Below are 12530 nucleotides of genomic sequence, written 5' to 3'. Positions count from 1 at the left end.
CATAATTACTTCAGAGCTCTTTATTTTAAATTGATCAATGCCTACATTTATTTTCATTATATCTTGGTGCACTTAATAGCAGAATAATTTATGTACTGATCCACTGAGTGACTGATTCAGTCAGACAGGGCTCATGGCTGACGGTAAAAGTGCAATATGTAAGAATTTTTGTTTAAAAATTCTAAACTAACTCAAATTATCCATGAACATGGAGAAATAAAAGTACTGACGAAATGTCAAAGACAATATTTACTACAGTTAGCGTGCTAGCCAGCTAGCCTCAGGTCTGAGGCCTCTTTCTCCCAGCAGACCAAAGCCTCCTGTGATAGCAGTTTAAACACCATACAACCATACCTACACTCATGGGTGTATAAACAGTTGGGGGCAGTCAGCAGTCACTCTGGTAATATGCTGCTGCCTGTTTGTTGTATGGAGTATGACGTGAACATGATATTTAACAGCAACAACATTCAGTAGAATCATCAGAGTCACTTTTATCTTTTCTGCTCTTTATTACAAACTGACACAAGTCAAACCTATCTGGACCTGTCAGGATCCGTTTGGTTCCACAGCTCCATCTTCAGAAAGGAGGATCGATACATAAACACATCTCCATGACAACATGATCAGAGTGGCATCACAGCAACCAGGAGCCAAATGCAGCAGTTCTTCAGTGCTGAATTAGCCTTGTGCTAACATCAGTGTTTACAAAGTTTTCATCATTAAATTAAAAACAGGTTGCAGCTCACTAGTTGTCACACAGAGCCGACTTTAACTGTTGTGTAGCTAACTGATGAAACTGATGCTAACATGCTAACAGCTGGCCTGTGTCGAGGTGAAATAGAGGATGGTCATCAATCAGACCTGAAACTGATTCACACAAACATCATGAGGACGGTTCCACCTGATTCAGTTTGAACCCAGTTCCCAAGAACTGAGGACGGACTTTATGTTCAGACTGAAGGACTCATGAGGAGCTGCTTGGTCCAGAAACAGAACTGGTCCAGACTTTAGAACCCTGCCCACCTTTAAACCATTCTGGTTCAGGTCAGATGACCCTGTACAGATGGATCTGTCTGAGAGCATCAGGGTCTGTGTCTCTGTCCAGGTAAACATCATAATCCACAGGAAGTTCTTCCACCCAGCTGGGCTGCAACACCTCCTGCTGGACACAAACAGGAAGTGGTTCAGAGATGACGTTTCTTTGCTCTTTTTTAATATACAGTTTATGCTCTTTTCCGTTTATGAAGAGCCTGGTGACTCTGGGGTTGTTGCCATTGGTTACTGTAGATCACGTTTGATCATGCAATGTTTCTGGCTTGGAGGACAAGATTCTAGATTGGCCGTGGGACAGATAATCTTTATGTGTGTGGTGTCCTGCTGAGAATATCAGAGCACGCCACACACAGTAAAATAAAGATGATTTTTTAATCTTCATGTGTGGGAGCTCTTAAGATAAGATAAAATCCTTATGTGTGTGTCCCCTTTACCGGTGTCATGGTGTGTTAGACCATGGATTAAAATTACACTGGAATATCCCTTTAAAACTGGTCCTGGTTTCTAGGGTCTGACCTCTTGAAACTTCAGAATAACCACTGATGTGTGTGTGTGTGTGTGTGTGTGTGTGTGTGTGTGTGTGTGTGTGTGTGTGTGTGTGTGTGGGTGTGTGTGTGATACCTGAATAGTGCTCAGACTCTCCTGAAGACTGGGGATTGTGACCAGCAGAGATCCTTTCTTCCTGAAGTTCTCCATGATGAACCTCCATGCCCTGAACACACACACACACCTTTGTGTTGTTTTAGGTTGTTGTTTTTTTGTGTTGTTGTTTGATAAATGATGAGGGTTTCAGTCTGTGATCTCTCTTTATTAGTGCTTGTCTGTTTTGTGTGTGTGTGTGTGTGTGTGTGTGTGTGTGTGTGTGTGTGTGTGTCCTCACCTGACTTGTTCTCTTGGTTCCATGAAGAACTCGAATACGTTGTTCATGATGAGAACATCTGCGTTCTGCAGCAGAGCGTCCTGCAGGCACACATCAGAGTGGAGAACCTGCAGGAGAGGACACCCATCAGAACCTGCTCCACTGGGTCATACGGGGTTCTGTTTTGGGTGTGTGTATCGTCACACTGACCTGTATCCGGTCAGTCAGCTGGTATTTCCTGATGATGTCATTCTGCAGTTTGACAAACTCTTCACTGAGCTCGACTCCGACGAGCTGAGAGGCCGAGCTGAACACATGAGCCTGAACACACGCGCAACACGTTACTGTGTATGTGTGCATGCATGCGTGTGTGTATGTGCGCCTGTGTTTGAGTGTATGTGAGTGTGTGCACCTGTTTGTGTGTGTGTGTGTGTGGTTCTGACCCCGTACAGGACAGCTCCCAGTCTGGAGCCCACGTCCACCAGCAGCCGACCGCTGAGGTCTGGGAGAACGTTCTCAAACAGGAACTGAAGCTCTGAGATGGAGAACGAGTGAGAGATGAAGTCTGAGGGAGGAAGAGGAGGAAGATGATGTCAGCAGGGAGAACAGACATCACTGATGATGATGATGATGAAAAGGTGTTCTGACCCAAAGGTGCTGTTTTGTAGGATCCACAGGTGAGACAGTAGGACCGACTAAAGATTCCCTCCTCACACAGAGAGTCCACCTGATCTTCATTGTACAAGAAGCTGTCCACGTGAACAGTGGGCCGCGAGCGCTGCTGCATCTGAAACACAGCATCTTCATCATCACCACCAAACTTGATCTCTCAGTATAACCAAATGATGTGTGTGTGCACACTGTGGTCCAACAGTACCTTACAGTACGCAGTACTCTCAGAGGGTAACATGGCGTCCAGAGGCAGCGCTGCCCTCAGCTCGGCTGAGATGTGACGTAGAATCACCTTCCTGTTGTCTGACAGCAGCTCGTCCAGCTCGTCTGTACGGAAGCCCACACAGGTCAAAGTTAGAACACTTTAAAGCTGCTGGTTGGAAGAGATGGCCAGCTGTTGAATTCATACAAGGTGGCTGCTAACTGTTGCTACCTGTGTTGTATTCTGACTGTAGCTTGTTGGCTCAATTAGCTGTGCAGTTAGTTGAACTACTGGGGGAGTCAGAGCTAGCTGGTTAGCATGCTAGCTTCAGTAGATGTCTCTGCTACACAGCAGGACTCCACAGATGTCGACATTGTTGATCTGAGATTCTACATAATGCTCCTTTAAATGTTGTACTTTTACTCCATTACCTCATTCTGACAGCTTTAGTTACTCGTTACTGTTCAGTGTTTCAGATGAAAACATGGAATTACTGTTATAGACCATGATGCATTGCTGCAGATTAACCCCGCCAACAGGATATAAAACGTTAAATCACACTCACTCTCTCTCTCTCTCTCTCTGATGAACACTTTATTCATCTTATTGATGACTGACTGTCTGATCAGCTCTAAATAAACTCTGACTGTAGATGATCAGTTCAGTCAGTAGCTGATCAATGATCAAAGCCCACAGGTGAGTTTACCTGAGGTTCTGATCCAGTTGAAGAGTTTGTGGAGTTCAGACGGCTTCACTTTGCTCAGCAGCAGCTTCACTTCTGACTGAGCGTCGCACAGATTCATCTTCACAGTGTGAATGTGACACTGCGACACCTGGAGGTCCTGAGTTCAGATCCTGGTCCTGAGTTCAGATCCTGGTCCTGAGTTCAGATCCTGGTCCTGTGTCGTTCTCAGGAACGTGTCTGTGATTTAAGGTGGACCGAGTAGACCCACATGTGTCACTAATTATGAGACACGAAAACAGAACACCTGATGATCATCTGCTTACCTGTGCAGGTGACGACACATTGAAAGCGTGACGTAATCACAAGTGTGACCGTTGAGAGACCCTCAGACTAAAAATTTCACTTTTCTCCGTCACTCGTTCAGACTACCTTAAGAACTCAAAGCCCGACCCGGAAGTAGTTGTGTTTTTTCTTTTCAAAACTTTATTGAGTCAAAGATGTTTAACACAAACAAACATGCCGCTGCGCTCAGTGAGGACACGGTGTGTTCTTGTTGTTTTTCTGTATTATTATTATTATTATTATTATTATTATTATTATTATTATTATTATTATTATTATTATTATTAAAAATAATGTTCTAATTATTATTTACACATCACACAACATGGTCTTTCAGGAATCAGAACATATATAAACAATAGTTTTATTGTTTGATTTATTTACCTGTGTTTACAAAAATGTTAACAATAATAATAAAAGAAGACCTGCAACTATTTATATTTTAATTATTGATCTGCTGACTGTTTTTTAATCAATTGGTGAGTCAATACAACAGCATACTAACAATAAAAATGTCATTATATTATATTATATTATATTATATTATATTATATTATATTGCATTAAATCATATCATATAATTATATCAATATTATTAATACATTTTATTGATTGAGTTATTGTTATTTAGAAGTGAAAAAGCCTCTTGGATGAGAGAAACTGAAACAAGACCAGAATTACCCTGAGAACCTTCATCAACATATTGATAACTTGATTGACTGATTAACATGTAGATTAGTTTCTTGATAAAGCAGACACTCCTGTCACAGGACCAGAAATCTGTCGGTCTATGGTTACAGCTTCCTTTAAACGGAGAGAAGAAGAAGAAAGGGAGGCGGAGGAAAACAAGAAGAAGAAGAAGAAGACGAAGAAGAAGGATGATGATGATGATGATGATGATGATGATGAAAGTACTTCCGGGTCAGCTGTGATTGGATGACGTTCCTGGAGAGTTTCGGGGTTTCCAGCTGCTGTTTGACCAAACTCACCGACAGTCGGTAAGAACGAGCCGTTAACCTTCAAACAACCTGTAAAAAACCTTTAAATGACTCGTTAATGACTCTGCTTCACACTTTAAAGTGTCTCACAGACTCCGTGTGCAAACTTTACAGCTAACACTCAGCTAATACACAGCTAGCTGAGCTAACGGCTAACTTCCAGTCTCCACCGACGACAACGGCTAACTGCTAGTTGCTAAGCTAACGCTAGCTGAGATAAATGCTGTAAACAGCTGACATGTTGTTTGCGGGAAACAGCAGCTCGAAGAACTGATAGGAAAAAATCGATCAGCGGGATTATCCACACACTGATGTGATCAGATGTGAGGCGGACTGAAACGATGCTTAAATTCGATCAGTTTTGTTTGTTTATCGGTTTTTAAAGCTGCATCAGAGATATTGATCAATCACGTCATCATTCAGCTGCAACAGACGATGATTTTTCGCAGTAGTATTCAATCGTTCACTGAATTAATCAACATTACTGTCACTGTAATAAATGATGTGAGACTGTAGCGACCTATAATTTAAATCAATAATCACATCTGTGTCCGATCTCTGATAATGTTGATTGAAAATGATGATGATTAATTTGTCTAAACAAATACAATATGTTATGATTAAAAGCTCAGATTACACGTTTGTGACAGAAAAATCACAAATATCAATAATCAGATAATGTTGGATAACAGCTGATATTCAAGGCTGACTTAATGATCAGAGAAAAGGGAACACTGATGTGTTGTCCGGACGTCTGTAGTCTGATTTAGACCATCACAGGAAATTCTTGTTATGAGAAATAAATTATCCTCGTACTTATTTGAACCAGATGTCGAGGAAAAGTTTGTGAATCAGTGATCAAAATAGTTCAACTCATTTTCTGTTGCAGCGCCATCAGACTGACAGCACAACAAGTGCAATTATCAATGAGGAGCAACCTGTCAGATAATCCACTGATTTGTTTCAGAGAGTTTAATGTCAGTTAACCTCCACACAGCATTTTCATTAAAGGAACAATTCACACAAAAATCTTCTGGAGCGTCACAGTAAAACAGAGTTGCTGTGATCACAGTCTGCAGGAGAGAACTCATCACTAACTGATCTCAGACCAGATTTACACCTTTATTAACATGAAGGCTTCATGGAGCTGCTGAGCTAACAGTGTTAGCGACTGCACATTGAGAGTGTAAATAGCGCCTCAGATGTGATGTCACAAACTGATGACCTCATCAATAAACCTCGGTAAATCCAGTTAGATAAACACTCTGAGAATCATCAGAGTACTCTATTACATCCACAAGTACACTGCAGACAGGAGCTGCTGACAGCACATCCAGCCCTGAGCAGTGACTCAGTAACTGATTGTATCCATGACAACATCATACTTCCTGTTTAAATGTCTCTGTTATCATGGCCACTTCTCTGATATCACTACACAGACAAAATAACAGAGGCACAGTCGGACGGTGGTGTGTGTTCATGGTTGCTCTCATCCTCAGTCCTGTTGCTGTGGTGATTTGCAGTGAGTCTCTGAACATGTCGTGTTGTGTTTAAAGACCTTTGTGGCTGCACTGTCTCCTCTCTGAACAGGAAGTGTGTGACTGCGTGCTGCGACCTTCACCCATCAGGTGACCTGCTGTCTCACTGAGCGCGCTCAGTAGGGGGTTCCCCTCCACACACAGATTACGGTTCTAACACACACGGTGAGTTGATCCATCCAACACACACACTTTCAAATCTTATTGATCGGTCTTCATGTCTGTTCTTTTATTGATCTGAAAACAACCATTAGCTGTTAGTCTGATGAGTCGCTGCTCATCATTTGTTGAGATTAATAGGTGCGTTCAAGTTGAACTCCTGCTATATATATATATATATGTGTATGTATGTATGTATGTATGTATATATATATATATATATATATGTATATGTATGTATATGTGTATGTATGTATGTATGTATGTATATATATGTATATGTATATGTGTGCAGCGCTGCATGATCTTGAACTCGCCTAATAAATCAGTCTGATGATGCAACATGTCATCATCTAAACAGTCCAATCAGTGAGTGAGCTGTTGACCCATGTGACTTACTGTTTCCAGCTGTGTGTGTGTGTGTGTGTGTGTGTGTGTGTGTGTGTGTGTGTGTGTGTGTGTGTGTGTGTGTGTGTGTGTGTGTGTGTTTTTCAGGATCCAATCAGACCGCCATCATGGTGTTAGCCGACCTGGGCAGGAAGATCACCTCAGCACTGAGGTCACTCAGCAACGCCACAATCATCAATGAGGAGGTAACACAGCGAGGTCACCTGACCACACACCAAAGACTCTGAGATTATTGTCACGTTTAATCTTTAACCGTTTATTTAATAAATCTGATGTCAGTTCTGTTTTCACGCTGTCAGGACGTTAAAACTGAACATTTAAACATTGAATCACATGATTAGCAGTTAATTTAAAGGTAATTAGACCACAATCACTTCACAATCTGTCTAAGTGTCTACCGGTCTGTGTGTTGCCAGGTGTTGAATGCCATGTTGAAGGAGGTGTGTGCGGCTCTGCTGGAGGCTGATGTCAACATCAAACTGGTCAAACAGCTGAGAGAGAATGTCAAGTGAGTCAGAACCACCGGAGTCCTGATCAAGGACCCGATGAACCTAATCCACCTTAGTCCAGCAGAGCTGCGTTTCTACCGATGTGGACCTGTTCTGTTCCAGTTCTGACACTGTATATTATTACAAAAAGTTGTTCCCTGTTGGAACCTAAAAATAAAATAAACTCTTGATCTGGTGGTTCCGTTGTTCTACAGGTCACACCAAACAGAACCAAAGTCCAACAATCTTGAACAGAAGTGGTCCAAGAACCAGGTCTAATGTGTTTTTTGTCCCTGCAGGTCTGCCATAGATTTGGAGGAGATGGCTTCAGGTCTGAACAAGAGGAGGATGATCCAACACGCCGTCTTCAAGGAGCTCGTCAAGGTCAGATCATCAGGCCTGAAAAAGTCCTGCAAGAGTTTTCAAGCACTTTAAACATCTTTAACCTGTTAAAAAGTCCGGACCGGCTCAGAACCTGATTCTGAACACTGAGCTCCGTCAGCAGGAAGTAAAGTATGTGTGTGTGTGTGTGTGTGTGTGTGTGTGTGCAGCTGGTGGACCCTGGCGTGAAGGCGTGGACTCCAACCAAAGGAAAGAACAATGTCATCATGTTTGTCGGTCTGCAGGGCAGCGGAAAAACTACAACCTGCTCCAAGGTGACTTCACACACCTGAGACCTTAGCCCTGCCCCCTGTGTTGTTACAGGTAGCGCCCCCTGCTGTCTGACTCACCTGCTCTTTTTTCTGCAGCTGGCCTATTATTACCAGAGGAAAGGCTGGAAGACTTGCCTGATCTGTGCTGATACCTTTAGAGCAGGTAAACCAAATCTCATTTCCTGTAATAAACCCCGCCCCCTCTTCCGTATCTGATGATCCTGCTCCTCTCCTCAGGCGCCTTTGACCAGCTTAAACAGAATGCCACCAAAGCCAGAATCCCCTTCTACGGCAGGTGAGTTCCTCCTCAGTGGTCAGACAGGTGGAGCCCCCTGCTGACACACCTGTGAGTCACACCTGTGCTGTGTTCAGTTACACAGAGATGGACCCGGTGGTGATCGCTGCAGAGGGAGTGGAGAAGTTCAAAGGCGAGAACTTTGAGATCATCATCGTGGACACGAGCGGTCGACACAAACAGGAAGACTCGCTGTTCGAGGAGATGTTGCAAGTCTCCAACGCTGTGGTGAGTACCTGAAAGCACCGCCAGTACCTGAACGCACCATCACTGTGTTTCCTTAGTATCTGATTGTCTGTACCTGTGTTTCCATAGCAACCAGACAACATTGTGTATGTGATGGATGCATCGATCGGTCAGGCCTGTGAGTCTCAGGCGAAAGCCTTCAAAGACAAAGTGGACGTGGCGTCTGTGATCGTCACCAAACTGGACGGACACGCCAAAGGAGGAGGAGCTCTGAGCGCGTAAGACCGCCTCCATTTTCTTCTTCTGTTTCCTGTCGATGTTGGTGACCTCGGCTGTATCCGAAACCACTCACTGCTACATAGTGCACTACATAGTGAGTACGCCATTTTGTAGTGCTGTCCGAATGTCTAGTCGGAGTTATTGAACTTTATATAGTGACTCAGAAGTGTTCAGCCGACAGGCACCAACCAAGCAATATTTTACATCATGCATTGCGCGATAAGAAAAATGGCGGAAGAACGCATAGTCTACAACCAGCGTTGATGTATGACGTTTCAACTGTGCGACAGCAGTGGGGTAATTAATGGCGCCTGAGTGTCTGAAAGCGCTGTTTTCTTTCTGCCGATGAGCTCGCCATAGTCCACTGGTCGGTTTTGTTGACATTGTTTCTTCTTCTGTTTCCTGTCGGTGTTGTTGACGTTGTTTCTTCTTCTTCTGTTTCCTGTCAGCGTTGCAGCCACCAGGAGTCCCATCATCTTCATCGGAACAGGAGAACACATCGACGACTTTGAGCCGTTTAAAACTCAGCCGTTCATCAGCAAACTGCTCGGTAACCGATTATTCACTCAGCCACTTACGATACACAACATTGGTACATCGCTGAGCGTTGTGTTGCGTTGGGTGTTTCCATGGTAACCATGAGTGTGACTTCCTGCCAGGGATGGGAGACATCGAGGGTTTGATCGACAGAGTGAACGAGCTGAAACTGGACGACAACGAGGAGCTGATCGACAAACTGAAACATGGTCAGACTCTGAACTCTGTGACATCACAGCTGTACACTCCCATGACTGACACATGTGACACAATGCATTGTGGGAGCAATAGACAGAGGAGTTGATGTTGGACTCTGTGATTTCTTGTGTGAACATCTGTATGGAGGACTTTAAAGTGTTTCAGTGCATTATGGGCATGATGTCTGACCTGTGACCTCTGACCTGCAGGTCAATTCACCCTTAGAGACATGTACGAGCAGTTCCAGAACATCATGAAGATGGGCCCCTTCGGACAGATCATGGTAAACATATCAAATCACTTGACCTCCAGCTCACTCAGACCCAGAGAGTCTCCTTAACGTCCTTTTTGTAAAATGCTGCAGATGTAACAAATGATCTGTCTGTCTGTCTGCGATGCGTTCAGGGGATGATTCCTGGTTTTGGCACCGACTTCATGAGTAAAGGAAATGAACAGGAGTCGATGGCACGACTGAAGAAGCTGATGACCATCATGGACAGCATGAACGACCAGGGTAACATATATATCCATATGTCCAGTTAACTGACGACTTGTCACTCTACTGTGATAATCCACTGATGATGTCACAGTCTGCTGCTTTGACATCATAAATCAGGAAACTCAACACCTTTGATCCCAGACAGCGGTTGAGACAGGTTGGCCGGAACACCAGGTGTGCTGGAGGGCCTCACACAGGAAGTGATGTCAGATATGAGACTGGGTGGGGACACGGTGTCTGCTGTACTGGTCTGACTGGTTCCCGTGTGTCCTCAGAGCTGGACAGTAAAGACGGAGCCAAGCTATTCAGTAAGCAGCCCAACAGGATCCAAAGGGTCGCCCGGGGATCAGGCGTCGCCACCAGAGAGGTCCAGGAGCTGCTGACTCAGTACACCAAGTTTGCCCAGATGGTGAAGAAGATGGGAGGGATCAAAGGCCTGTTCAAAGGTATACAGTGGGGCGGGGCTAACCTACCAGTCACGGCTTCCTGTTGGTCACCCTGAACCTGAACCTGAACCTGAATCCGTCTGTCTGTCTTTCTGTCCTCAGGAGGAGACATGTCCAAGAACGTCAACCCGTCTCAGATGGCCAAACTCAACCAGCAGATGGCCAAAATGATGGACCCTCGAGTCCTGCATCACATGGGTGAGACCTGCTCTGTCAGTCTACCTGTCCATCTCACCTGTCTACCTGTCATGATGATGATGATGATGATGATGATGATGATGATGATGATGATGGACTGCTTCTGCTGTTGTTCTAAGGTGGTATGGCAGGTCTCCAGTCAATGATGCGTCAGTTCCAGCAGGGAGCTGCCGGCAACATGAAAGGCATGATGGGATTCAACAACATGTGACCGCTGACCGACCAGCTGCCTTAACACATGAGATACTTCAAATGATAGCTCCGCCTCCTGACAGGTGTAGGGGCGGCGCTTAGAGAGTGAGGGAGCAGCAAGTGAGGAGAGACAAAATAAAAACAGGATGTTTGTTTGTCCATGACTGCTTTTCACTGGAAACAAAGATTTAGAAAAACACCCGAACATTTAAAGGAGCTTTCCGTCACTGCAGGAAGCTGCTGCTTCTTCTGTTTCCTTCAGGTGTTTCAGAGAGAATCACCTGAAACACCTGACTGAAGTGTGGGACGGCTCCTTTAAATGATAAAGAGGAGGAGGAGGAGGAATTGGGTGTTTCTTGGCCTTGTTTATTTAATTCTGTATGTTTGTGTATAAGATTTCCGCAGAGTCTGTCCTGATTGGATGAGGAGACACCACCTGATGATGATGATGATGAAGATAACATTAGTTAGTGACAGTATTTTTGTCATATAATAAACATTTGTATTGCACCATTTTAAACTTGTAGTGAGTTGTATTTCTTATTTTGAAGGTGTGTTAACAGCATGAGATGCTGAGTTAAAGGAACAGTTCACAGTAAACTCGTCGTCTCCCCCTGATGATGTCAACTGAAGTTTCCACAGAACAGTTCTGGAGCTTCACAGTCAAACCGAGTTGCAGCATTCTGCTGAACAGCTGGAGACTCGATTTAAAGATGTTCTTTATCATCACTGTAGCTGCTCAGCTCAAAGCATTTGTGACTGCACGTAGAGGAATAGAGTAAATATAATAGATTATTTTCAAATCAGTTGAGGATCTCAATGTTAAAATCAAGTGTTGCGTTAAAACACAACTTAAAAATGGACGTCAGTAAATTATTAGTGAGAAATTAGATGAAATTATTAAAGATTTGAAATAAGGACAACAAATGTTTCTTACTTAAAGTCAGACTCAGTCTTAAAGTCAGACTCACTGTTTGAGTATTTTTGGGTTCCTCTGCTCTGTGGGTGAGGCGCCACCGAAGATCCTCTGTAGAGATGATGTGTCACTCTGACATGGAATATGTGTGTCACCACCACACACACCGGGAGGCTCCTCGAGCTCTACAGGTAATCAAAGGGAGATGAAACAGAAAGTAAAGTACTATTTAGACAAAAGAGTCAATGGTAATAGGTCCTCTGACATCACGGTGTTTGTATCCTGCAGCACGTCACTCTTTTCCCTATAAAAATCACAACTTAGTCTTGTAAGAGGTGGAGGACTACAAATACCTGGGAGTTGTGATCGACAACAGACTGGACTGGAAGTCAAATACGGAGGCTGTTTACAAGAAGGGGATGAGCAGACTCTATTTCATGAGGAAGCTGAGATCCTTCAACGTGTGCAGCAAGATGTTGGAGATCTTCTACCAGTCTGTTGTTGCCAGCACCATTTTCTTTGCTGCCGTTTGTTGGGGCAGCAGCATCAGAGCCAGCGACACCAACAGACTTGACAAAATCATCAGGAAGGCTGGCTCTGTGCTCGGTCTCAGGCTGGACACTTTTGAGACCGTGGTGGAAAGGAGAATGCTGAATGTGTTACTTTCCATCATGGACAATGATCAGCACCCTCTCCATCACACAGTGGACAGACAGCGGAGCAC

At 44.0% G+C, this 12530-nt stretch overlaps 2 protein-coding genes across 5 annotated transcripts; one reads left to right on the top strand and one right to left on the bottom strand.

The window, feature by feature from the left end:
* Positions 1-488: 488 nt before the first annotated feature.
* zgc:109986 (uncharacterized protein LOC553566 homolog) lies at positions 489-3949 on the bottom strand. 4 transcript variants are annotated; one of them, XM_037071337.1, is made up of 9 exons: positions 3798-3949; positions 3496-3711; positions 2793-2914; positions 2564-2702; positions 2359-2480; positions 2126-2236; positions 1937-2043; positions 1678-1786; positions 489-1165 (listed from the first exon to the last, which is right to left on the bottom strand). In XM_037071337.1, the coding sequence occupies exons 2-9, from the start codon at positions 3590-3592 to the stop codon at positions 1049-1051; spliced, it is 924 nt and encodes a 307-aa protein (XP_036927232.1). In that variant the 5' UTR covers positions 3593-3711; positions 3798-3949; the 3' UTR covers positions 489-1048. The 4 variants fall into 4 exon arrangements, with proteins under 4 accessions (XP_036927232.1, XP_036927234.1, XP_036927235.1 ...); XM_037071339.1 differs by having other exon boundaries at positions 489-1162; XM_037071340.1 differs by having other exon boundaries at positions 1678-1768; positions 3798-3948.
* A 708-nt stretch (positions 3950-4657) lies between these two features.
* srp54 (signal recognition particle 54) lies at positions 4658-11410 on the top strand. The gene is made up of 17 exons (XM_037072568.1): positions 4658-4814; positions 6405-6517; positions 7007-7104; positions 7336-7427; positions 7707-7791; positions 7959-8063; positions 8157-8223; positions 8298-8355; positions 8433-8583; positions 8671-8819; positions 9270-9370; positions 9480-9566; positions 9765-9838; positions 9961-10069; positions 10330-10500; positions 10603-10698; positions 10818-11410. Exons 3-17 carry the CDS (start codon positions 7027-7029, stop codon positions 10907-10909), a joined length of 1515 nt encoding a protein of 504 aa, XP_036928463.1. The 5' UTR covers positions 4658-4814; positions 6405-6517; positions 7007-7026; the 3' UTR covers positions 10910-11410.
* Positions 11411-12530: the final 1120 nt, after the last annotated feature.

Source organism: Acanthopagrus latus, chromosome 16 (assembly GCF_904848185.1).
Source record: "Acanthopagrus latus isolate v.2019 chromosome 16, fAcaLat1.1, whole genome shotgun sequence".
NCBI classification, from domain to species: domain Eukaryota; kingdom Metazoa; phylum Chordata; class Actinopteri; order Spariformes; family Sparidae; genus Acanthopagrus; species Acanthopagrus latus.
This window is presented reverse-complemented; position numbering and strand designations above follow the sequence as displayed.

Excerpts from the sequence above, each read along its gene's own strand:
- srp54 (XM_037072568.1), top strand. The coding sequence starts at position 7,027 with ATGGTGTTAGCCGACCTGGGCAGGAAGATCACCTCAGCACTGAGGTCA. Across the intron at positions 8,064-8,156 it reads AAACTACAACCTGCTCCAAG|CTGGCCTATTATTACCAGAG; the intron begins GTGACTTCACAC and ends TTTTTTCTGCAG. Across the intron at positions 9,839-9,960 it reads GCCCCTTCGGACAGATCATG|GGGATGATTCCTGGTTTTGG; the intron begins GTAAACATATCA and ends CGATGCGTTCAG.
- zgc:109986 (XM_037071337.1), bottom strand. The coding sequence starts at position 3,592 with ATGAATCTGTGCGACGCTCAGTCAGAAGTGAAGCTGCTGCTGAGCAAA. Across the intron at positions 2,481-2,563 it reads CTACAAAACAGCACCTTTGG|ACTTCATCTCTCACTCGTTC; the intron begins GTCAGAACACCT and ends TTCCTCCCTCAG. Across the intron at positions 1,166-1,677 it reads AGAGTCTGAGCACTATTCAG|CAGGAGGTGTTGCAGCCCAG; the intron begins GTATCACACACA and ends GTTTGTGTCCAG.